Source organism: Oncorhynchus tshawytscha, linkage group LG09 (assembly GCF_018296145.1).
Source record: "Oncorhynchus tshawytscha isolate Ot180627B linkage group LG09, Otsh_v2.0, whole genome shotgun sequence".
Classification (NCBI taxonomy): domain Eukaryota; kingdom Metazoa; phylum Chordata; class Actinopteri; order Salmoniformes; family Salmonidae; genus Oncorhynchus; species Oncorhynchus tshawytscha.
The window spans coordinates 52149614-52176442 of record NC_056437.1 but is presented as its reverse complement, the minus strand read 5'-3'; the positions used below and the strand labels follow the sequence as shown (position 1 = coordinate 52176442).

Here is a 26829-nt window from a genome sequence, read left to right as displayed (position 1 = left end):
AGGCTGATTTAGCCACCTCAGTCTCCCTGGGCATCTGGACATTGAATCGGCTACCACAAATGAGAATGGATAGAGGATTGCAGTCCAAATGGATAAAGCAGACTGAGCGGATACAGTATCATGTTCTCATTCAGCCTAGTTTCAGAAACTCACTATCAACCATATCCCCTCTCATCTGGAGCAAAGGTCAACACATCTGGAGATATGTAATGGATCTCGCAGAGTTTAGTTTCACTCATCTAGACTAGAGACTGCATGACTAGCAGAACAAATGTATAGCTGAGATTTGAATGTGATTGAATAGTGGTCAAATTGAATCGAGTCCCAAACTTGCCTGAATTAAATAAATTGAACCAGTGTGGTTATTCACAGGGTTAACGTTGGATATTTTTAGAGTTTTCAGAGACATATATCCGTCGTTACGTAGGTGGAAATATTTTCAAAGTGTTTCTAAGTAATAAAACGTTCCAAACTCCTTTACTGACTCTGTCCAAGTTATATATTTCCTCTTACTTGATTCTAATTTTTTTTTGTCTCTCTTTTACAGGGAACCCATTGGAAAGAAGAAGCCAGGTAAGGAAGTTTTGTATTACATTTTGGAATAAGTTGTTATTGTTTGTGGTATTATGTTTATGTGGGCAATATCATCTGGAATAGATTAGGATTAACATATCCTGCACCAGTATTTAATATCATCTGGAATAGATTAGGATTAACATATCCTGCACCAGTATTTAAGAGTCCAGCCATAGTACAGTCGTGGCCAAAAGTTGAGAATGACACAAATATGAATTTTCACAAAGACTGCTGCCTCAGTGTCTTTAGATATTTTTGTCAGATGTTACTATGGAATACTGAAGTATAATTACAAGCATTTCATAAGTGTCAAAGGCTTTTATGGACAATTACATGAAGTTGATGCAAAGAGTCAATATTTGCATTGTTGACCCTTCTTTTTCAAGACCTCTGCAATCCACCCTGGCATGCTATCAATTAACTTCTGGGCCTCATCCTGACTGATGGCAGCCCATTCTTGCATAATCAATGCTTGGAGTTTGTCAGAATTTGTGGGTTTTTGTTTGTCCACCCGCCTCTTGAGGATTGCCCACAAGTTCTCAATGGGATTAAGGTCTGGGGAGTTTCCTGCCGTGGACCCATAATATGGATGTTTTGTTCCCCGAGCCACTTAGTTAGCATTTTTGGCTTATGGCAAGGTGCTGGAAACAGCTGGAAAAGGCATTGTTCATCACCAAATTGTTCCTAGATGGTTGGGAGAAGTTGCTCTCGGAGGATGTGTTAGTACCATTCTTTATTCATGGCTGTGTTCTTAGGCAAAATTGTGAGTGAGCACACTCCCTTGGCTGAGAAGCAACCCCACACATGAATGGTCTCAGGATGCTTAACTGTTGGCATGACACAGGACTGATGTTAGCGCTCACCTTGTCTTCTCCGGACAAGCTTTTTTCCGGATGCTCCAAACAGTCGGAAAGGGGATTAATCAGAGAAAATGACTTTACCCCAGTCCTCAGCAGTCCAATCCCTGTACCTTTTGCAGAATATCAGTCTGTCCCTGATGTTTTTCCATGAGAGATGTGGCTTCTTTGCTGCCCTTCTTGACAGCAGGCCATCCACCAAAAGTCTTCTCCTCACTGTGTGTGCAGATGCACTCACACCTGCCTGCTGCCATTCCTGAGCAAGCTCTGTACTGGTGGTGCCCCGATCCCGCAGCTGAATCAACTTTAGGAGACGGTCCTGGTGCTTGCTGGACTTTCTTGGGCGCCCTGAAGCCTTCTTCACAACAATTGAACTGCTCTCCTTGAAGTTCTTGATGATCCGATAAATGGTTGATTTAGGTGCAATCTTACTGGCAGCAATATCCTTGCCTGTGAAGCCCTTTTTGTGCAACGCAATGATGACGGCACGTGTTTCCTTGCAGGAAAACATTGTTGACAGATGAAGAACAATGATTCCAAGCAGCACCCTCCTTTTGAAGCTTCCAGTCTGTTATTCAAACTCAATCAGCATGACAGCATGATCTACAGCCTTGTCTTCGTCAACACTCACACCTGTATTAACGAGAGAATCACTGACATTATGTCAGCTGGTCCTTTTGTGGCAGGGCTGAAATGTAGTGGAAATGTTTTTGGGGGATTCAGTTAATTTTCATGGCAAAGAGGGACTCAATTCATCTGATCACTCTTCAAAACATTCTGGAGTATATGCAAATTGCCATCATACACACTGAGGCAGCAAACTTTGAAAATTAATATTTGTTTCATTCTCAAAACTTTTGGCCACGACTGAAAACTCAGAGGTCCTCTTGCCTCTGGCAGAGAAAAAAACTCTGTGGTGTTTGCATCCATCTGTTTACATTTCTCAAATGGGGATTGGAGCGCCCTCTAGCTGTATTGTTGCATACTCTCCATTATTTTCACTCTAGATTGCTATATAAAGATGTCAGACTATCATTATTACATGTATTTGAAGTTAGATCACACCACTACTTCTACATAGTGTTTTGTTTCAGAGTTTTACCTCTTCTTTTTTCATCTAACCAACCCATATATTTTCCATCCATGTCAAGTTTCAATTTCAATTTCCTTCATTTTCCTCCATCAGGGATTGTGGAGAGAGCGACTACTTTCCTAAAGAGAGGTAGTAACAGATTCATGCTTGGCCATACTTTGTATGTGACCCCTGGGTTGCTAGCCCTCCGTTAGGGGCCCTTGGCTGTTGGGCCTTTTAGCTGGGACGTGGCTCTGAGGTGGGCCTGGGCAGTGCGGGGTCGAGCGGGGGAAGGGATAGCCCTGTATGTGATTCAGCCAACGCATCTGTCTCTATATCAAGCTAAAGCAAATACAGGTCTGGGACCATGCTAGGGACAGGTGGGGTAGAGAGGGCAGGGTGGGGCAAGCTTGGTGCTCACTCTGTGTGATGTGCATGGCGGTGTGTTAGTTATGTCAAAAGGGCACCAGATGGTGTGTGTCTGACTGTACACCCCGCCCAACTCCCTTGCTCCTGTGCTGAAATCAACCCTGTCTTGGTTGTGGGAAATAATCGTCACCTTGATAGATGTGCATGCTGTGCCACAACAACAACAAAATTACCATCCTCATTCTGTGTCGTTGGCTCTTGGGGTATCAGACGTGACAGTTTTTATAATCTATAGTATCTAGTTCAAGAGACGTGATGCAGGATTATTTAAATACAAGGCTCCACATCTCTGGACAATTATGCATTTAGAGGATATTATGAGTTCATCACACTCTGCATCCCCAGGGGTAGCTCTGGTTGTCAGCCCATCAAGGGCACATTACAGAGCAGGCCCTCTTGTTGTTCTAACCTACAGCATTGTGGTAGGCTGGGTGTTGGGGTGTCCTGGTGGCGGGTTGTCTCTGTGTCACTGTGGCAGCCACGCGGTTGATTAGCATAACCCTCCTTCCTATCCTGTCGTCTGTCATAACATCTCCCTCTCTCTGCTCTCTGACCACCATTTTATTCTTCCGTCTCAAAAACCATTGCCTGCTTCCTTTTCATCCTCATCCTCATCCTCTATCTGCGGTGGTGTGGTTGGTAGAGAGGTCAGATCTACAGTACCAGTCAAAAGTTTGGACACACCTACTCATTCCAGGGTTTTTCTTTATTTTGACTATTTTCTTTGTTGTAGAGTAATAGTAAAGACATAACACATATGGAATCATGTAGTAACCAAAAAAGTATTAAACAAATCAAAATATTTTAGATTTTAGATTATTCAAAATAGCCACCATTTGCCTTGATGACAAGCTTGCACACTCTTAGCATTCTTTCAACCAGCTTCATGAGGTAGTCACCTGGAATGCATTTCAATAAACAGGTGTACCACAACATTCTGCAGCAATACACCATCCCATCTGGTTTGCACTTAGTGCCACTATCATTTGTTTTTCAGCAGGACAATGACCCAAAACACACCTTCAGACTGTGTAAGGGCTATTTAACCAAGAAGGAGAGTGATGGAGTGCTGCATCAGATGCATCAGCCTCCACAATCACCTAACCTTAACCCAATTGAGATGGTTTGTGATGAGTTGGACTGCAGAGTGATGGAATAGCAGCCAACAAGTGCTCAGAATATGTGGGAACTCCTAGTGTGCAAAGCTGTCATCAAGGCAAAGGGTGGCTACTTTGAAGAATATAAAATATGTTTTGATTTGTTTTACACTTTGTTACTACATTGTTCCAAATGTGTTATTTCATAATTTAGATGTCTTCACTATTATTCTACGATGTAGAAATTGTCAAAATAAAGAGAAATCCTTGAATGAGTAGGTGTGTCCAAGCTATTGACTGGCACTGTACATGTATGTGTGCTCTGTGTCCCTCCCTGCAGGAGACTCCACCTCAGCTGACCCTCTGCTCCTAGACCAGTATGTGGCCGTCACGGACTATGAGAAACAGGAGAGCTCTGAGATCAGCCTGCACGTGGGACAGACGGTGGAGGTCATCGAGAAGAATGAGTCTGGTACGAGACCTGGATCAGATGGCGGCAGACTTTAGCTAAATGACTGAGGATGCGTCCCAAATGACACTTGTTTATATAGTGTTGGCCCTGGTCAATAGTAGTCCATTATAAGGGGAATAGGGTGCCATTTGGGACATGAGTCCTGGCGGCCTTAACGTGTTTTATAAAGCAATCCCCCCACCCCCCCCCAATCAACTGAAAGAATGTTATTATACTTGAATGCACCTGAGATACAGGTACTTTAATGTGTACCAAGACGACTGCTAAATAGCAGCAGCATAATGCTATCACGTTGTCCTCAGAGCCTTCCAAATAGCCAATACAGGCCAATACAGGACCTAGAGAGAGCCTCTGCTGTGTGACGGACTCTTCTGTGTTTGTGTGTGTTTTGCTCTTTGTGTGCAGGTTGGTGGTTTGTTAGTTCAGACGAGGCCCAAGGCTGGGTCCCTGCCACCTGCCTGGAGGCCCAGGATGACCCTGACGACTTCTCCCTTCCCGGCGAGGAAGGTAACTCGCTCCGTCTGTCGCACTGCCCTAGGCCACATAGAGTCAAAACATAGGCCTACTCTAATTACTGATCACATTGGCAGCCATAAGGAGCAGCTCACAGTCAAAACTCAAGGTTTGCTGCCAAGTCATTATGACGCAAAACAGTGTGTCCTCATTGATTTAAGGTGTAGGAGAAATGTGGAACTGTAATGAATTAATCTTGGAAGCAGGATGTCTTGAAATCGATACATTACGTAATGTCTGTGGGAAAATGACCTCTGACTGTCTATCACCTTCACCTGTCTCTGCCCGTTGATGATGCTGCGTTCATAACCAAGTGGGAAGGTGGTAAATACCAGTTGTGAAGTTGGATGCTATCACGTGCTTTGAACCTGTTGAGAAATGCCAATTGGCTAATGGCCAACAAGCTGCATCAACTATAAACAAGAAATACAGCGATCATGCTTGTAAACAAATTATACTGTTCAAAATCCATATTAATAGATAGCTTTTTTATAAATAATGTTTTGTTTTAACTGCGGAAAATGCTGTTATCAAGGTAATCTCCTTAGTAGGTGACATCAGAGGTCAGCATGTGGGAGAAGTCGGAGCTTAGGGATGACATGTGTTTCCCACTAGAAATTGCGAGTTCCCAATCGTATGTATTACATTCCACCTTTGGTTATGAATGCAGTATTCGAACCAACCATAGAGATAAATAGAGGACTCTAGTGCCCAGATGCCCTTTTTAGTATGGGGAGTGCCATTGAGGACTTCCTATGGGTTAAGGAAGGATCACATAATTCCATCTGGGTCAGCAGGAGGGATCAGCCAATTAATTATGCTTGTGAGCAAACATTCCATAACTGCAGGTGGCAGGTAATCGCCAACCTTGGCTTTATACTGTAGCTGTTCAAACAACACACTCCAGATGGCAGTATGCACCCTTTCAGTTTGTTTACCAACTCATAGAAGTAGAAGAAAAAGAAAATGTAATACTTAAAAATGGAGAATCCAGTGCGCTCACAGAGGCCATAATAGGGCAGATACAATGAAGAGTCCTCTATAATCTTCTATGGAACTAAGAAAACCGAGCCAGCGTATTTACTTCCTGTTTACTTACTTCCTGCTGCCCACTGTGCTCTGCTGTCAGTGTCCCGGAGATACTGGTCACTGCCGAGCCTTGTGGGCCGCCGGCGAACGTTAGGGGATCTGTTCAGCACAGGCTTTGGGCAAGGTGGAGCGCACGACTCTTTTCTCCCTTTTCTCTATCTGTGTGTAAAATGTCATGTTTAGCATGAAAAACCCATGCATGACCAACCCAAGCCTAAGACTGAGGCAAGACATGCATGTGTGGCATGGATTGTAATGGATGCTACCTTTATGTTGGTATGATTTGTTCTCTCGATGGCATGCTGTGGAGAAAAACAGTTTCTCACTTTTACTGTTATTTCAGTGAAATATGACATTTTAGATTGTTTGTTCTTTCTAAATAGAATATTTGTGTAACAATCACTTTCATTCAGTAGACCTAAAATGGACCCGTTATGGATTAGTTATAAAAACAATATGTTACAAGTGAAGGGCATTTCCATGTAAAAAGGACCCATGAGCACCAACATGTGAAGTGCATAGGAGCATGTCAAATGGATGCTAAGAGTCTATATTTTTGGGAAACGAAGGCATAGATACATTTTAGCCATTTTCCATCTTAAACATTTGGTATAATTAAAAGGCTTTGATTTCTGAATAAACAGATGGAAAAGGGATCTTAGAAAACATCTCGCAGAAAAATTCTTAAAAGGAATCAGAAATGCATCAAAACACAATGTTGACATACAGACCCCTGCCAACTAATAAAGACTTGTATATTTAGCTTTGGAGAAATTGTTTACCTTCTGTAAGTTAAAAAAAAAAATATTCCGTAGTGCCTTGTAATTATGTTACCAAAAACCACATACACTCCATGACCAGAAATATGTCGACACCTGCTCGTTGAACATCTTATTACAAAATCATGGGCAATAATATGCAGTTGGGCCCCCCCCTTTGCTACTGTAACATCCTCCACTCTTCTGGGAAGGCTTTTCACTAGATGCTGGAACATTGATGCGGGGACTTGCTTCCATTCAGCCACAAGAGTATTAGTGAGGTTGGCCACTGATGTTGGGTGATTAGGCCTGGCTCGCAGTCGGGGTTCCAATTCATCCCACAGTTGTTTGAAGGGGTTGAGGTCAGGGCTCTTTGCAGGTTATTCTACACCGATCTCAACAAACCTTCACTATATGGACCTCGCTTTGTGCACGGGCATTGTCATGCTGAAACAGGAAAGGTTGTTCCCAAAACTGTTGCCACAAAGTTGGAAGCACAGAATTGTCTAGAATGTCATATGCTGTAGTGTTAAGATTTCCCTTCATGAAAAAATGCACATTTTCCCACTAGTGGTGTATTCATACCAAACAGACTTGTTGCAAATACAAATCAGTGAGTGATGTAGTGCACACAATCAACTTTTCTGCTTAAGGTTTCATGTACCTAATACAAACCCAATGTTCAATGTGTTTCTATCGCATTTTCAAATATACCGATAGTTTTCACAAACTGTTGCATTAAATATCAAAATGTACCTATTCTGGTCTTGGTACTTGCGCTCTAGCGAACAGTTTGCAGATACAGTACGGCTAGGCTGTGCGGGTAGGATAGTCTACATTATGAGATTATTATGGATAAGATCGAGAATGTTTTGATTTGTCAAGACGGTAGTCAAGCATCTATCATCATGTCACCAAAATAAGACCCTAGACATTTATTGGAAGGAGGAGCATCAAATTCATACCATGCACTTTCACCACCCTGTGTTCATCATCAACTTATTTAATCTGTATCCTATAAACAGCATGGTTTCCCGAGGCATAGTGGGAGGACCACAAACCATGTCATTGCGTGACTCCAAGTTTACTTCAATATGTTTATTATATCGATATTTGCTCATAAAGGCGTTTCCACCGCCATTTCTCGCATAATTAATTTTACCAACACAAAAATATCCTACCATGTCAAACTAACAAATGTGTCAGCATTTATAAAATTATACTGAGACTTCCTGTTTCATCACAGCTGTTGCTTTAGTTGCATAAAAACTGGATGGAAACGTGGTTACTGAGTGACAATTAACAAGATGAAAACTGCTGATGCACAACCAAGTTTCAAAAATTGCACCTTGTGTATTCTACTATTGTTACTCTCAACAGTAAGCTAAGATCCCCAGACTGAGTGCCTACATTTTTTATTAAAAAGTTTATTTGGATTTCATAAAAAACAATTGTACTCATATGTAGCTATGGCCCTGGGTAGGTTATTAGGATTTGGTACAAAGATAGCATATCTAAATAATGGTGTGTATGGACAGTATATGAATAGAAAGTGTGTACTGTACATAAGAAGTGGGTAAAGCAGTATGTAAACATTATTAAAGTGACTAATGTTCAATCACTATGTACATAGGGAAGCAGTCTCTAAGGTACAGGGTAGAGATGCATTTATATAGATGAGTTGTACTGTATTTACATATACTTGCACTGTCTAGACTGCCTCATTAACTACTGTTGTTGTCATCACTTACTGTTGCACAACTCAACAATTGTGTCAATAGCAGGATACTCTCAAATTTACAATCTACACGTTTGGCACTAGATTACTGCTTTACATTGTTTGCGAGATCAGACATAGGGCGGTGCCAGAGCGCAGAATAATTTACAAACGCTCAACACCTGTTGAATATGGCCGGTGTCAGTAAACGTTGGCCAACAAAAAAGCGTAATTAAATTGTTGCCAGCAGCAGTTAGTCACCAACACTCTGGATAGCGTAAACACAGCCTAACCAGCTCTGCTAGGGCGAGTAAAATCATCAGAGTGAGGTGTTCTCTCATTTGTGTCTGGAAGTAGCTAGCAAGCTAGACAGTTAGCTTGGATGCTTGACTGCCGTTGTGATCAACCCTACTGATCGGCCAGAGCGTCCAGTATTTTTCCTGGTGTTAAATTGTAATTTAAACTGTATTCAATTATTCCTTTTTAAAAATTCCACCAAAAAAATAACACCCATCAAAGTTGTGTCGAGACGATGCGTTAAATCCCCGACGAAGCTTTAGCGTTCTTATAAACTGATGTTACCCACTCTTCTGCCAAGGCACCTGCAGGTTCCCGGACATTTCTGGGGGGAAATGGCCCAAGCCCTCACCCTCCGATCCAACAGGTCCCAGACGTGCTCAATGGGATTGAGATCCGGGCTCTTCGCTGGCCATGGCAGAACACTGACATTCCTGTCTTGCAGGAAATCACACACAGAACGAACAGTATGGCTGGTGGCATTGTCATGCTGGAGGGTCATGTCAGGATGAGCCTGCAGGAAGGGTACCACACGAGAGAGGATGTCTTCCCTGTAACGCACAGCATTGAGATTGCCTGCAATGACAACAAGCTCAGTCTGATGATGCTGTGACACACCGCCCCAGACCATAACAGACCCTCCACCTCGATCCCGCTCCAGAGTACAGGCCTCTGTGTAACTCTCATTCCTTTGACGATAAATGCGAATCCCACCATCACCCCTGGTGAGACAAATCCACGACTCATCAGTGAAGAGCACTTTTTGCCAGTCCTGTCTGGTCCAGCGACGGTGGGTTTGTGCCCATAGGCAACGTTGTTGCCAGGGATGTCTGGTGAGGACCTGCCTTTACAACAGGCCTACAAGACCTCAGTCCAGCCTCTCGGGCAGTTGTTGTTGCCATCCTGTACCTGTCCCGTGGGTGTGATGTTTGGATGTACCAATCCTGTGCAGGCGTTGTTACGTGGTCTGCCCACTGCGAGGACGATCTGCTGTCCGTCCCGTCTCCCAGTAGCACTGTCTTAGGCATCTCACTGTATGGAATTGCAATTTATTGCCCTGGCCACATCTGCAGTCCTCATGCCTCCTTGCAGCATGCCTAAGGCTTGTTCACGCAGATGAGCAGGGACCTTGGGCATCTTTCTTTTGCCGTTTTTCAGAGTCAGTAGAAAGGCCTCTTTAGTGTCCTAAGTTTTCAGAACTGTGACCTTAATTGCCTACCGTCTGTAAGCTGTTAGTGTCTTAACGACCATTCCACAGGTGCATGTTCATTAATTGTTTATGGTCCATTGAACAAGCATGGGAAACAGTGTTTAAACCCTTCACAATGAAAACTTTTTTTGTTTAGTTGTAATGGAAAGACGATGTATTCCATTGAGCCAATTTCAGCCATTACCTGGGTGTGTTTGACAGCTCGTTACAAACGTTTCCGCAGTCATAATATTAAACGGGAGAAAAACGACAGGCACAAGCAAGCGTATGAAAGAGTCACATGAGTAAAATGAAAGCAATTAATCCAGCGAGATTTAAGTGACAGGTGAATTATTCACCCCTCAAACACAGGAAATAGATGGCTGAAATAGACCGATCCTCAGATAGGAGGGGCATGTGCGTTGCTACATAATGTGCTGTCCCTGCCAATTTGTTGACTCCCATCTGCTTGATTGACATTCTTTTAAAAGTTAGTATGCAAGATGAAAAAGACATCACCTAATGTCATGTGTTCTTTGCCATTTCCAGAGGAGAAGTACACAGTGATCTACCCATATGCAGCGCGAGACCAAGATGAGATCGACCTAGAAAGTGGCATGACGGTGGAGGTCATGCAGAAGAACCTTGAGGGCTGGTGGAAGATAAGGTAAAACACAATACCCCAGAAGTGTGTCTGTATTCAGTGAATGCATGTTGGCTCTGTGTGCATGTGCATTTCATTGAGTGTGTGGATCAGAGTTGGTTGTTTGTTTCTACTAAATAAGGCCTTGTTGTTTCTCTCTCTATTGAAGCTGTGAACGTAACCTCTTTGCTGCCCTCTACAGGTACCAGGGACAGGAGGGCTGGGCCCCGGCGTCCTACTTGAAGAAGGCCGACATCCTGAGCCAGAAGCTGGTGGCAGGGGCAGCGGGCCACTCCAGCACTAACGACCTGGACGGATTCTCTAAGCAGCAGAGTCAACAGAACCAAGCCAAGGAGAGCCGAGGAGACAACAAGGATCAGAAAGACAAGGGCTTCTCCCCCTTTGCCAAGCAGCACAGTGAGTAGGAACTAGAAATGTAAACAACTAACTAGTTTAACAACAAACAGCTGTAACGCTCTACTTAATGCCTGCAGGTAGGCGTTATTAAAATACATTATCAACCCTATAAGATATAATAAAGCATTATACATTATGCAGGCTTTATTATGCAGGCTTAAGTAGTGTTACCAAGACGTCCCATCTGTATGAGGGATGCTTCCTCAGTCTCCTTCCTGCGAGGCTCTCTAAATCAATGCCTGAGTAATGTAAAACATCCCCTTTTTATTCCTACAGTGTGTAAGTAATTGAGGACCTGAATGCTTTCCACAACTACACCTCCATCAGTGAGGATGCATTACACATCGCATTAGAGCCGAAGTCCCCAGTCGCCAGATTTAATTAGTCTACATCAAACAGTGCTCTCTCCTTCTTTCTCTCTTGCTCTCCTTTCTCACTCTTTCTATGGTCTCTCTCGCTCTACTCACTAATCTCTCTCTCGCTCTCTGCCAACTGGGCACCAACTGGCTGAACCAATGTTGTTTCAAAGTAAATTGTCAACGTATTGTGACGTGGAATCTACGTTGGATTTGCAAAAAAGTCCTCAACTGTTGTTTTGAGGGTAATTTTTTTTAGCACAGGATTATGTCATGGTAACCATTTTTCAGACAAACCGTGTATAAAATGTTAAATGTTTTCCTTTGAAACAACATCAGATTTTCAACATCATATCCACTACAATAATAAAACAATGGGCTGGGCGGCAACTCCTACTGGAGAGTTAATCTACAGCTATCCCTTTGGTCTCTCATCCAGGGTTTTAACTGTCACGCTGGTATGACGAGTCGGGAGACAGATGCAGGAATGCGTAATAAGGGTTTTTATTAAGCCCCAAATTACAGCGTGCCATGTAACGGCACGGGGACGAAGAACAAACAAACCACAGGGTTGAAACCAAAACAAAAGAGCGAGGAGTACCTCGAATAAATAACACAAGCGCCCAATGATTATCACACGGGACGAGACCCATAATCATCTTCGCAATCCACAAGGGCACGAAAGCCCAAAACACACAGAACAGGTACTCACACGCGCCAACGGGCATAGTAACAATAATGGACACCCCAATGGAAACCAAATGTCATGACAATAATGACTTAAAAACAATCAGAGTTTAATGGCTATGATAGGAGAAAAGTGAGGATGGATCAACAACATTACTCCACAATACTAACCTAAATGACAGAGTGAAAAGAAAGAAGCCTGTACAGAATAACAATATTCCATTCTACATGTTATAGGTATGCTTGTCCTCGGCAAGGACTAGGGAAAGACATGGCATAGAGCTAAGCACAGGCATAATCCTCGCAGAAAACCTGGTTCAGTCTGCTTTCTAACAGACACTGGGAGACAAATTCAACTTTCAGCAGGACAAATCTCTGGCTGGGCCACTCAAGGACATTGAGACTTATCCCGAAGGCAGTCCTGCATTGTCTTGGCTGTGTGCTTAGGGTCATTGTTCTGTTGGAAGGTGAACCTTCACCCCAGTCTGAGGTCCTGAGAACTCTGGAGCAGGTTTTCGTCAAGGATCTCTCTGTACTTTGCACGATTCAGCTATCCCTCGATCCTGACTAGTCTCCCAGTCCCTGCCACTGAAAAACATCCCCACAGCATGATGCTGCCACCACCATGCTTCATCATAGGGATGGTGCCAGGTTTCCTCCAGATGTGACGCTTGGCATTCAGGACAATGTGTTCAATCTTGGTTTCATCAGACCAGAGAATCTTGTTTCTCATGGTGTGACAGTCCTTCAGGTGCCTTTTGGTGCACTCCAAGCGGGCTGTTGTGCCTTTTACTGTGGAGTGGCTTCTGTCTGGCCACTCTACCATAAAGGCCTGATTTGTGGAGTACTGCAGAGATGGTTGTCCTTCTGGAAGGTTCTCCCATCTCCACAGAGGAACTCTGTCAGAGTGACCATCAGTTTCTTGGTCACCTCCCTAACCAAGGCCTTTCTCCCCCGGGCGGCCAGTTCTAGGAAGTGTCTTGGTGGTTCCAAACTTCTTTCATTTAAGAATGATGGAGGCCACTGTGTTCTTGGGGACCTTCAATGCTGCAGACATTCTTTGTTACCCTTCCCCAAAACTGTGCCTCAACACAATCCTGTCTCGGAGGTCTACGGACAATTCCTTCAATCTCATGGCTTGGGTTTTTGCTCTGACATGCACTGTCAACTGTGGGACCTTATATTGACAGGTGTGTGCCTTTCCAAATCATGTCCAATAAATTTAATTTACCACAGGTGGACTCCAATCAAGTTGTAGAAACATCTCAAGGATGATCAATGGAAACAGGATGCACCTGAGCTCAATTTCGAGTCTCATTGCAAAGGGGCTGAATACTTATGTAAATAAGGTATTTCAGTTTTTTTTATATAAATATTTCTAAAAAACCTGTTCGCTTTGTCATTATGGGGTTTGGTGTGTAGATAAAAAAAAAACAATTTTCGAATAAGGCTGTAATGTAACAGGTGGAAAAAGGGAAGGGGTCTGAATACTTTCCGAATGCACTATATTTATACTGAACAAACATATAAATGCACTATGTAAAATGTTGGTCCCATGTTTCATGAGCTGAAATAAATGATCCCAGAAATGTTCCATTCGCACAAAAAGCTTCTCTCTAAGAATGTTCTGCACAATTTGTTTTACATCCCTGTTGGTGAGCACTTTTGCCTAGATAATCCATCTACCTGACCAGTGTGGCATTTCAAGAAGCTGATTAAATAGCATGACAATTACGCAGTTGCTCCTTGTGCTAGGGACCATAAAAGGCCACTCTAAAATGTGCAGTTGTCAATTGGCATGCTGACTGCAGAAATGTCCACCAGAGCTGTTGCCAGACAATTGAATGTTGATTTCTCTACCATAAGCTGCATCCGTCATTTTACAGAATTTGGCACAACATCCACCCGGCTTCACAACCGCAGTTTGCTGATGTCAACGTTATGAACAGAGTTCCCCATGGTTGCGGTGGGGTTATGGTATTGGCAGGCATAAGCTACAGACAACAAACACGAATTGCATTTTATTGATGGCAATTTGAATGCACAGAGATACTGTGACAAGATCCTGAGGCCCATTGTCGTGCCATTCATTTCGCCGGCATCGCCTCACGTTTCAGCATGATAATGCACGGCCTCATGTCGCAAGGATCGGTACACAGTTCCTGGAAGCTGAAAATGGCCTGCATACTCAGACGTGTCACCCTTTGAGCATGTCGTTTGGGATTCTTTAGATCAACGTGTTCCAGTTCCCGCCAATATCCAGCAACTTCGCACAACCATTGAAGAGGAGTGGGACAACATTCCACAGACCACAATCAACAGCCTGATCAACTCTATGCGGAGGAGATGTGTCACGCTGCATGAGGCAAAATTAAAGTTAATAATATGTTGGATTCACTCCATTTTAACCAAAAGTTAAGGTTAAAGAAAAGGACTAAATCAAAATCAAACTTTGCGTAAAGTGCATTTAAAGTTTGATTTGACTGGATTTAGTTCTATTCTTTAACTTTAGATTTTTCGTTGAGATGGAGACGTGAATCCAACATATCAATGATTCATTTGTAGACAAACATCTCCTTCAATACCCAGTATCTTCTGGTTGGATAGTTCCATCTGTGCCACGGACTTAGTCTGGCTTTAATGCCAGTTTGCCTACAAATGTAATAATTGATATGTTGGATTCACGTCTTCATCTTTAAAAATCTAAGTTAAAGAGTTGGACTAAATCAAATAAGGTTTGACTCTCTGAAAACGTAATGACAAAAAATCTAATTGTTTTTACCATTGGAATTTGGTTGTGCTTTACTTCTCCTCCTTTAAACGTTGATCATTGGTTTTGTTGTCAACCTTACACAATTCAATACTACTTTAATACAGTTAATAATTTTAGGCTATTAACTGTATCTTAAATTAATGTGACAGTATGTATTCAATGCTAAAATGAGTAACGCGCCCATGGCCACATTGAGGTTATTGTAACTCTAGATATCTTTATGTAATCGTAGAAAGTATGCATGTTCAAGATAATGCAAGGGTCACAGGTCTGTGGAGATCTTCACAATTGCTGTAATAATCTGTGCAGGATCTCGAACCGCATTGATCACTTGCACTATGTACTTTTAATGTAATCTCAACTGCAATCCAGATCATGTGGTTCTGCTATTAGATAATGCACAGTGATAAACACATTAAGTTGTTGTATAAATAATCAAAATATCTGACATTGTATTCCTATTTGAACTATGTTGTGCTTTTAAAATGGTTGAAAGAGCAGTGATAACTAGGGATGGCACAATTACCGGTTATGGATGAAGACAGCCATGAATATAAAATAAATCATAGGGAACGAACAGCTCACTGAATACAGGACAGCCAGGCATTTGTGCGTTTCTGCAATAACATGGACTTTTAACAACATAATGAAACTGTGTTGCCCCTTGCTGAAACAAGCAAAGTGGTGTAGCAAACGATGAATAGAATGGACTTGGAACCTCGAACCCTGGCAATTTGATTGGTAAACCCATGGGTATACTTACAATGACTGCCTGGTATTGTGATGGAATCAACTCCATGGTAATGTAGAATGTTCATACTAAATGTAGCTCGTGTATTTTTTTGTAATGTCAGTTGAGTTAGCCAGAGTGAGTCTACAAACGCATCCTTTGTATCAGTGCCATTATAATGTCTGTGACAGCGCCATTTAGGCTAGCTACTCTGATTTCCGAGCACTATCATCTTAGTGTACCAGAGTGCAGAATAACTCATGAATTTACAAACGTGCAACACCCGTTGAATGTGACTGTTGTTGGCAAGAAAACGTAATTCAATTGTTGCCAGTTGCACAGTCAGTCACTAATACTCTATATAACATACAAAACAGCCTAACCAGCTCTGCTAGGGCGAGTAAAATGGTCAGTGGAGTGTTCTCTCATTTGTTTCTGGAAGTAGCTAACAAGCTAGCCAACTTTAGCCAGTTAGCGCTTGACTGGTGTTGAGGTCAGAACGCTCAGATCAACCCTACTCCTTAGTCCAGTGTGCGCTCTGAACGCTCCGAGAGCGAATCACTCTGAATTTACAAACGACTCAGAGCGCACTCTGACACAATGGAGGCAATTTACAAACGCACCTAAAAAAATAAGATCTCTATGGCCTGTTGTTCACACGCTTATCTGCCCTCTCATTGGCTAGAACGGTCTCCACCTGATCTTGCCTCCTCCCGTCTGCCTTCAATCTTTGAGGACATGTATTTCCGTTGTTAGAGCGGTCACTTGACTATCTTATCAATATAATAATAGACCGTCTTTGATAAGGGTACACTCGAAATGGCCACCAGTCCACCCCTTATGCAACCATTGACTTAAATGGGGACACCTGTTCAATTCATTCCATTTCTATGGCAGCACATCTAATATTGTTTTATATTTTTTGCTATTCAAACGGTTATTACGGAAACCCATGACCATTTGCAATGGGTTTCCGTAATTAGCATCATCCAAACTTCTATGACTTCACAGCCCTAGTGATAAGACATTTAGATGACAACTAAACCCCCCCCCCCCTCAAAAACAAAAAACCTCTGGTATTGTTTTTCATTTCGAATTTGGTTGTGCTTTTAGATGGTTGAAAGCATAGTGAAAACACATTCAACAAACTTATGTCTGTCTTTATGAGTTGCTGAATTAAAAGGTTGAAATGTCAGAGTAACACAACCAAACATTACCAAAATGTCCACAATGAAATGACGTGGTTTGCCCAGTGGGTAATCTCGCTCTCTTTGGGTCTCTTCAATCTGTATGGCAGAAGTTCACCTTTACAGTGTGGTTGAAATTTAAACGCAATGTTCCCACTTTTAGCGGAGACTGCATTCACGGTAAACACTGCTTATGTCGGCGCAATCATCACCTTTTAAATGTAGGAATCTTTTCAGATTGAATAAAGCCCTTGGTTTCCCTCTGTCTGGAACTAATATCTCCTGATATGAGCAGTCGATGTGAACGCAGGCAGTGTTTTGAGACTGATGAGGTGTGCTGTGCCTTTTCCTCTACAGAACAAGGGGCTAGACAGAGACCACCTCCACGCAGGGATCTCACCATCGTAAGTACCCCGCTCCAACCAGTTAAACGCACAATGAGATGCCAACAGCACTCATTGACAAAGACATTTGACTAAATGAGTTTTGCATTGTTTTGTGTTGACCTGCCACAAGTCAAACTTGAAACGGACTTACTCTTTATTCACACCCTCCCTCCATTTAGCCGAGGGGGCAGAACCTGCCCAAGCCACCCACCCCTCCCCAGGTGGAGGAGGAGTTCTATACCATCGCAGACTTCCAGACCACCATCCCTGACGGCATCAGCTTCCAGGCTGGGGTCAAAGTGGAGGTGAGACTCGTCACATCTCATCACACATTGGTAGATGGTTATTGCTTGAATGTGAACAGCCTACTAAATAAAACATAGAGAACCATTTTTGATTGAATGGAAGGGCATTAACTGCTTCCCCTACTGTGTATTGATTCCTGATTCCTTGAATTCTCATTTGTTTCTGTTTTTCAGGTGATAGAGAAGAACTCCAGTGGCTGGTGGTACATTCAGATTGAAGACAAAGAGGGCTGGGCCCCTATCACCTTCATCGACAAATACAAGAAGACCAGCTTGACCCCGCGCCCCAACTTCCTTGTACCTCTGCCCAACGACTTGGTCCAGCTGAAGCTGGAGGATGGCACTGCTGGCGGTGCGGGGCAAGAGGACAGCTGGTCCAAACCGCTGCCAGACGAACCCACGGCGGGGAGCGAGTCCGTAGCCCGGCCCAAGCTCAGGGACTGGAAGTCCAGTGCCAGTAAGGCGGCATCTGCTTTTTCCGGTCCCCTGCCCCCAGCCCCGTCTGCCCCACTGACTGAGGAGAAGCCAGCCCTGCCACCCCGCAGGGAGTCCATCAACAAGAGCACGGACATTGAGATTACTGTGGAGAAACCCAGGGCAGACCTATCCAAACCCTTGCCTTTGAAAACCCCTGCCCCGGGGGTCATCATGCCCCTGCTCACCCCCAAAGCTGCCCCCTTCAAGCCAGACAAGCCCCCCGAGCCCAAAAGAGAGGTCACGAACAAACCTCTGCATTTGAAGAATGAGATGGGTTTGGAGTGTGGCCACAAGGTCTCTGCCAAGGAGGTGAAGAAGTTCAACCTGAAACCTGTGGCTAAGCAACCACCCAAGCCCATGCCCGATGCACCGGAGGAGAAATCAGAGGCCATCGGCCCTGCACTGTTCATGAAGCCTAAACCCATAGTCCGGCCCAAACCCGTCCCAGCTGCCAAGCCAGAACCGCCAGCTGAGAACAAGCTGGATATCACCAACCTGGATATCACCAACCTGAGGAGCAAGCTGAAGCCTTCAAAGCCAGCTGAACCAGGCTCTGGATCAGCAGAGACAAGCCAGCAAAACGGCGCTGCTCCAAACAACGGCCCTAGCAACGCTCTCCCCAAGATGCCGCCGCCCAACCTTCCCCCTAATAATGCTTTACCCAAGATGCCTCCTGGTAATGTACCCCCCAAGATGCCCCCTCCTAATAATGTTCTCCAAAACATGCCACCTCCCAACAGCCCCCTCTCAATGCACTCCCCAAGATGCCCCCGGCCCCCAATGCTCTCAATGGCAAGGCCAGCGACGAGCCCAAGTTCCCCCAAGCAGCAAAACGGCCACGGACAAGTGAGCCAGGATGTCCCCAAACCCGCCGTTCCCCCAAAGAACCTCCAGGGAGGCCAGCCGTCCTCCCTAGGCGACCCCCTCCACCTAAAAAGACCTCAGAGCCATCCAGCCCCACAGAAACCAAAGCTCCTTTGAAAGAGCTCCCAGACACCAAGCCTGCTCCCCCCCAGCTCAGCAGACCACCTCCCCCTAAACCCAAGGCCTTCATGCTGCCCCCGCCTAAAGACAAGGGGGAGCCCAAGGCAAAAGTGCCTGTGGCCCCAAAGCCCCTGGTTAAAATTGAGAAACCAGGCCCTCCGAGGGATAAGCTGCCTCCTCTGATCAAGGATCCCAGTAAGGAGGAGCTGTTCTTGGCCGTGGCGGACTTTGAGGGCGACGATCAGATGGGTGGCTTCAAGGAGGGCACCGTGTTCGAGGTGATGGAGCGGAACAGCAGCGGCTGGTGGTTTTGTAAAAATCTAGGAGAAGGGCCAATGAAAGAGGGCTGGATCCCCTCCAATTACCTGACCAAGAAACCCTAGGTAACAGGTTCTGTTGGCCTTTTTAATAAAAATATTACTAATTGTATTTAAATAGCTTTTTATTTATAGGTACCTTTTTGATTGAGATTTGTTACTTTGTTAAATTCCATTTGTTTAGCAAGAATGAACCAGCAATGTTTGTTTTTTTGCGTATTGTTTAGTTCTTTTTTTGTACTTTTTATCCTCGTTACAAATGACAAAGCATAAAATCCGTAACAAGCAAATGTTCCTCATGTTGTTCACCTTTTGTGCCATATGTTATTCAACAAGCCTATAATGTAATTTTATGATACAGTAATGTTATCACAAGCTTTGTAATAGAACAGATGAATGTCTTTCCAAGCCGTCTATAATATTGTGCCTCGGTATAGTGCTTTAAGCTTAAATATATGCAATTTAGCTTGTTAGTTTCTCAGTATATCAAAAGATACTTAAGTCTAATGAGTTGAGTCATAACTGACAGTGCAATGCATTTGGAAAATAAATCAGACCATACACCAGAGGAACCAGGGTCCGTATTCACAAAGCATCTCAGACTAGGAGTGCCGATTTAAGATCAGTTTTGCCATTTAGATCTTAATGAATAAGATTACATGGATAGGGTGTACCTGATTCTAGATCAACACTCCTACTCTGAGAATCTTTGTGAATACTGGCTGAGATAATCACAAGACAAACAGCCAAAACCAGCCTAAGGCAGAAGGCCATGGATACTCAAGATTCCTCAAAGAACACCCCTCCTCCACTAAGGCTGCAACGGAGGTTACAATAGGAGTTCAAGAGGACATTTTGGCTTTCAAGTACTAAAATATTAACACTTCAAGCAACGTTTTTGACGAGTGCTAATACTAAACATTTATACAGATCTTTTCAGGTTTGTGAACGTGTTTATTCTTCTTTCAGGAACTGCATAATACTGATGCGGCTGATTTGTAACAGATGTGCACTTTTCAGATTATTCAGCCGTTCAGACAGTTCAGGTTTGCAATCTGGATTACCAAACTGGGGGAGTGAGCCTGTCTTTCAACTCACTCTTGAACGTTGTAATAGAATGCACAAGGTGCAATTTTAAAATGAGGGCAGTGCATCAGGTTTTCCTCTCGTCTGTCATTGCATACCTTAGGAGGTATTTATCATTTCTCAGAAATGTCCCGTGACAAAGCTTGGGAACCCCTGGCTTAATAGACCGATGGAGAGGAAGTATAGAATGTACAATTGAAAGCCACAGCCATGTTTTAAAACACTCAAATAAGGTTGCTGCAAGACTTTGGGAGCTGCATTGTATACCAGGGTTGGAGTCCAACTCCTTTCAGGAAGGACTGAATTGAAATGAAAATGGATCCTTTCCCTGGTGTTCACAGTACAATAGGTGGAAAACACCCTGTTGATTTCATGAACAGTAGGTCTACCATTATCAATACAGCCCCTAAATATGAGAATTGACCTGCGATTTATGCAATAATAATAATAATAATAAATATAAACAGTGATACTGGATCACATAAAAAAAAGGTGCTCAAATATAAAGTGTGATAATTATTAAAAAAACATTTACATTAGTGTTTGACTGGTTTCAGGCACAGACTTAATTTTATCGTACTTCTAGAATGAAGTAATGTCAGCTGTCGTTTACTTTTCACCTCTTGCCAGGCCTGGTTTGCCGTAGTTGGAACTTAATCATGCATTGTTCCTACAGCCGAAGTAGTAATATGTGTTTCCCAAAACACCACGCAGAGACAACATTCAGCGAGAGCGTCGTTGGAACATGTGTCGACACTATTAGGTTCGAAAGAAAGATAGCGGATCCTAGAGAAGCGCTTTCTCCATTCAAATTTGACCTTTAAAATAATTGTCACAATACTGGACGACAGATCAGCTCCTAGAGAGATATCGCCTATGGCTGCAAAGATCAAGGTGGCCTATTATAATGGTTACCCGTTAATGCATTACATCACAGATTTGGCACATCATTGCATTAATGTTCCTACACATTACATATATAGAGGGAAATAGCAGACAGTAGCCTACAATTAGATAAATAGAACATGATGTTGATTTAAATATGATCAAAATACATAAGCAAATGTAGTGTACTCATTTATAGTCATCTTTTTCATTTGAAGCATATTTTGTTACAATTGCAAAGACATTGCCCACTTTGTAGCCTATTTAAAGTTATCGGTGGTCACAGAGATGGATAAAAATCTATTGATTGTGTTTTTAACAGAGGTCTTCTGTGTATAAAGTGACATGGAAGGACAACAAAAGCATGTAACGATGCACTTGGCTTTTCAAGTGGTGTGAGGCAGTCGGTAAATAGGCCTAACAAGCCTTTAAGTGTGACTAGTAACAATGGCTACTACGAAGGATCTAACAAACTTAGCCTTAAGATACTTCTGGGAAACTGGGCCATGGTCATGGAGAAAGAGGGTTGGTCTCCTAGGAGACACACTGACAAGGCTGTGAGTGCCTGTAGCTCAGGTTAATTGGAAAATCTCAGAATATGGTTGATCTGATTCTGCTCCTAGTTGCTTGGATACTATGTTTTTCCCATCCCCCTCATGTTAAATTACTAGGTCCAATGCTGTGTGTCAGGTCCCTAACCAGCATTAAAATCATAAGTAACTTGGAGTTTTCCGGTCTTTGGCAGTGTGCATAGGACACAAGTAATTATATTCATGTCAGATTTGTAATGATCAACACTAGTGTCAACTCATTGAGTGAGACCTGACAGTTCGTGGAATGTGAGTGAAACCTAGATTGGGTTAAGGTATGGGTTGGAAAGACATGCATTCAACAGTTTGGTTACTGAAGCATAAGGAGAGGCACACAGGGATGTGAACGCTACAACAGTATGGATTGTCTTCTTGCTATAAGTAATGCTTTACCCTAAACTGGTCAATTTAATTTGAAAATGACTTCATAAAAAGAAACTGCTCATTCTTTATTCTTTGAGATATGCAGCATAAACACCTTTCCCGCTGAGATATTGCGCATATCCCATCTTAGTCCTGTAATGTATTCGTAATACTTGTATTTCCCCTCATGGTTCTCTTTCATATTAAGTCAATAAACATTTTTTTTAAAGTTACATGGTATCTTGGTTTTCCTTGGAAATGTTCCTTTGTTTTGAGGAAACGGATGCAACCTAGATCAAGAGTTAACCGCTGATAGCAGACACTCACGTTGATGTTTTGGCCGTGTAACTGCATTGGGGCTGTCAACAAAAAAAAAAAAAATTGGTTGAGCAGCTGCTCTTCATTGTCATGAAGCCGCACCCATCCCACTCGCTTTAGAAGTTCAGAACAAGAACGTGTAGGCTATATAGAAATGACGCTCAAATTGAAAATCAGAAATCCTCATTTAGTTGACTATCAGCCTAATCAATGTTTAACTTACAGATCACATTCCAATGTTCAAACTTATAAACAAGGCTGCAATGGGATTTCTCATTAATGCAACTCTGTGCAGCCAATGGCAATGTACGCTTTAGGTATAAAGCCGGGGGCCACGTGGATTTGACAGTTTAATGCGGGTGTCGGCCATTGCGGCTCTGCTAGAATCTAGGCCTTACTTGAGGACAAGCGTAGACATTAGAACGTTTGCATTTATTAGACTCATGTACAATAATGGTTCCTTCTGCTGAACAGTCATTCACTCACACCCCTTACAAAATAAACTTTTTAAAAAAAAGGTCAACACAGACAGAAAAAGACAGTCATTGCAAATAACAGAATCAGAGAAAAACAAACAAATTAAAATACATCTTGAGAGAGAGTAGTTGTACCTGACAGTTGACCAAATTACTGTAGATTAACACAGCGCTGTCAAACCCATTCCATGGAGGGCCTAGCGCCTGCTGGCTTTTACTTTGAATTAAGACTTATTCAACCAGGTGTGGGGAGTTCCTTACTAATCAGTGACCTTCATTTATCAATCAAGTAGAAGGGAAGAGCGAATATCCGCAGCCACTCGGGCCTCCAGTGATCTAACAGGTCTAATTGGTCAAGAAAACAAGCCCCATTTTCAAAAGCAGCAGGATACATATTAACTGCAAAATAGCTCCGATGCACTACCCCATAACTTAATATACTCCTCAGTGCAAAGAAAGGCACATTTGGTGGAGGAAAAATTACATATTGCACTTTCGTGAGCAGACAGTACATGTATTATCAACAAAAAATGGAAAATAAACCCAATACCTTTAATTAAATGTAAAATTTCTCTCTTAAGATTCCTACAAAGACAGTATTCCACTTTGCCTTTTAGTTCCCATCCAGTGTGCTAGTATATCCTTTACAGTAAAAATGCAGCACAGAAAAACATTTGAGACATGAACACAATCCACTCAAAATATCAATTTTCTTCAACCCTCGAATTAAAAAACTAAAATAAATTGGACTACAAATTACTTTTCCCTGACTTCTCCTGTATTCATTACGTGTTTAAGCTTATCTCATCAAATTGTAAAAACGAGGGCTCTATTCTGATCGAAACAAGGGCAAATGATCTGAGCATTTTAATGCAATTTCAAGTTAATATATAATACAATATGCCATTTAGCAGATGCTTTTATCAAAAGCGACTTACAGTCCAAGTTAGTTAAACTGATTTCGCTGGGAATTCTATTAATTCACTGTGTTAACAGAAAGAAAGTGAATTCTGAAGATCATACTCTGTGCTGATCTTTGTAAAGTAACAAAGAAATGTCAAAAGAAAATTTGTCAACTTGATATAAACTCAGCAAAAAAAGAAATGTCCCGTTTTCAGGACCCCGTCTTTCAGAGAATTCGTAAAAATCAAAATATATTCACTGTAAAGGGTGACGGTCATTAAGACTAACAGCTTACAGACGGTAGGCAATTAAGGTCACAGTTCTGAAAACTAAAGAGGCCTTTCTACTGACTCTGAAAAACACCAAAAGAAAGATGTGCAGGGTCCCTGCTCATCTGTGTGAACAAGCCTTAGGCATGCTGCAATGAGGCATGAGGAGTGCAGATGTGGCCAGGGCAATAAATTGCAATGTCCGTACTGTGAGACGCCTAAGACAATGCTACAGGGAGACAGGACAATCAGCTGTCCGTCCTCGCAGTGGCAGACCACGTGTAACACCTGCACAGGATCGGTACATCCAAACATCACACCTGCAGGACAGGTACAGGATGGCAAAAACAACTGCCCGAGTTACACCAGGAACACACAATCCTACCATCGGTGGTCAGACTGTCCGCAATAGGCTGAGAGAGGCTGGACTGAGGGCTTGTAGGCCTGTTGTAAGGCAGGTCCTCACCAGACATCACTGGCAACATCGTCGCCTATGGGCACAAACCCACCGTCGCTGGACCAGACAGGACTGGCAAAAAGTGCTCTTCACAAACGAGTCGTGGTTTTGTCTCACCAGTGTCGGTGGTCAGATTCACGTTTATTGTCGAAGGAATGAGAGTTACACAGAGGCCTGTACTCTGGAGCAGGATCAATTTGAAGGTGGAGGGTCCGTCATGGTCTGGGGCGGTGTCACAGTATCATCGGACTGAGCTCGTCGTCATTGCAGGCAATCTTAACTCTGTGCGTTACAGGGAAGACAACCCCCTCCCTCATGTGGTACTCTTCCTGCAGACTCGTCCTGACAATGCCATTCTACTCATTCTGTGTGTGATTTCCTGCAAGACTGGAATGTCAGTGTTCTGCCATGGCCAGTGAAGAGCCCGGATCTCAATCCCAATGTCCACGTCTGGGACCTGTTGTATCAGAGGGTGAGGGCTAGGGCCTTTCCCCCCCAGAAATGTCCGGGAAATTGCAGGTGCCTTGGTGAAAGAGTGGGGTAACATCTCACAGCAAGAACTGGCAAATCTGGTACAGTCCATGAGGAGATGCACTGCAGTACTTATTGCAGCTGGTGGCCACACCAGTTACTGTCCCCCCCCATTCAATTTCTGTTAGTCACCTGTCTGTGGAACTTGTTCAAGTTTATGTCTCAGTTGTTTAAGCTTATGTTCATACAAATATTTACATGTGACATTTTCTGAAAATAAACGCAGTTGAAGTTTATTTTTTTGCTGAGTTTATGTGCGCCATACTTGGGTGTGTTCATTAAGCGAGAAACTCTTTGGAAGGAGACCGATATTGCAGTGAAACAAAAGTGCGTTTTCATTGGCTCCCACCAACACAGCATTGTCTGAAGTACATTTTTTTCTTGTGTTCCACATTGCACCTAAACTACTGCTCCTCAACTGACCCTCTTTGGGATATGGGCTGCATCTCCCCACCACACCCTTCTAACTATTAGTTTAGTCTCATGCTTATTGGGTAGACAAACCAATGGGGATCTGAGTCAATTTGGTGCTGTAGGCAATATTAATAAGAATGAAAAAGGAAACACTGCATGGATGAAGAACACCCTAACTATCAAGCAGCCTGATGCACATGTGGAGTTAAAGACAATCCTCAAAGAAAATATGGCCAATCTTTGCCATCTTGGGTTAATAAAATGATAAAATCTTATAAACAGGACTTAAAACGTAACTATTCCTTAAAAATGAAATAAAAGTTCAGGAGGAATGAGGAAGCTGACAGTGGTCCTTCTGGGCATGGTGTGGGATAAGGGTGTTTGAGGGGGAGGGGGGGTGAGATGCCAGTCTACGTGGTAGAGGATTCAGAGTAAGGTAGGAACTTGGTGAGTTTGTTTGGGGAGCTGGGGCTCAGGCACTCAGAGTTCTCACTCATCTTAAAGAACACCTCCTGTTCCCTCTTCCTCTGGGTCAGCTCCTCTTCCAGAGCCTGGGAGAGAGGGGGGAGGGAGAGAGAAGAAAGTGAGAACAAGGGAGAGATAGGAGGGTGAGAGAACGAGAGATGGGTAGAGAAAGACACTTAAATTATGTATGTACTATGTAGGCACGTGTGACTAGGCATCTACCACCCCACTATCAGATTAGGGGGCAATGTAGCATGTTTTTCGTCCCCCCACTTTGGTTCTGATATCACCATCATCCACTTGTCATTTTTGCAGATTAAGTGTTAGAGCTAATAATGCATCAATATTTATCATTTACAAACTAGCTATGACATCGCCAATGAATATATAGCACAACTTTGGATCCCCCCCCCCCACAATCGAATGGTTTTGACTATTTGAATGTTTAGTGCGCTTTCTTTGTCCTCCTGCTTTACACCTTGCAAAGTGATTGCTGTAGTCATTACGAAGTTAGCAACTTTGTCTAAAAATGACCATATACACCGATTGTTTAAAGCAATACTACTAGAACTATTGCTGATGGTGAACCTGAACAATCAAAATATTGTAAGCCCCATTCAGCAGGTATCATATAGTCAGATGAGAGTTGTGTCTACAGTATCTTTTAATTCCGGTAAAAGGCTATTTTTCATCAGCGCATAAGCAATAGCCTAGTAAATTACATCGGTTGTCACAGCTAAAAGC

At 43.0% G+C, this 26829-nt stretch overlaps 3 protein-coding genes across 6 annotated transcripts in view; 2 read left to right on the top strand and 1 right to left on the bottom strand.

Moving 5' to 3' along the window:
• LOC112258110 (SH3 and PX domain-containing protein 2B-like) overlaps positions 1-22485 on the top strand; it is an 82057-nt gene extending 59572 nt beyond the window's left edge. Inside the window, exons 6-15 of one of the 4 annotated variants that reach the window (XM_024432228.2) lie at positions 548-573; positions 2620-2655; positions 4372-4503; positions 4909-5010; positions 6146-6229; positions 10616-10733; positions 10912-11126; positions 17217-17263; positions 17425-17550; positions 17725-22485. In XM_024432228.2, coding sequence (XP_024287996.2) covers positions 548-573; positions 2620-2655; positions 4372-4503; positions 4909-5010; positions 6146-6229; positions 10616-10733; positions 10912-11126; positions 17217-17263; positions 17425-17550; positions 17725-19008 — 2170 coding nt within the window. In that variant the 3' untranslated portion in view covers positions 19009-22485. The remainder of the gene's footprint in view (positions 1-547; positions 574-2619; positions 2656-4371; positions 4504-4908; positions 5011-6145; positions 6230-10615; positions 10734-10911; positions 11127-17216; positions 17264-17424; positions 17551-17724) is intronic. The other 3 variants (XM_024432229.2, XM_024432230.2, XM_024432231.2) reach the window with 3 other exon arrangements.
• On the top strand, positions 19009-22485 carry LOC121847173 (SH3 and PX domain-containing protein 2B-like). The gene has a single exon (XM_042327058.1). The coding sequence runs from the start codon at positions 19080-19082 to the stop codon at positions 19392-19394; it is 315 nt and encodes a 104-aa protein (XP_042182992.1). The 5' UTR covers positions 19009-19079; the 3' UTR covers positions 19395-22485.
• Positions 22486-25338: 2853 nt separating this feature from the next.
• LOC112258109 (serine/threonine-protein kinase 10-like) overlaps positions 25339-26829 on the bottom strand; it is a 42994-nt gene continuing 41503 nt past the window's right edge. The window contains exon 19 of the mRNA XM_042327057.1: positions 25339-26171. Within this exon, the coding sequence (XP_042182991.1) occupies positions 26031-26171 (141 nt within the window). The 3' untranslated portion in view covers positions 25339-26030. The remainder of the gene's footprint in view (positions 26172-26829) is intronic.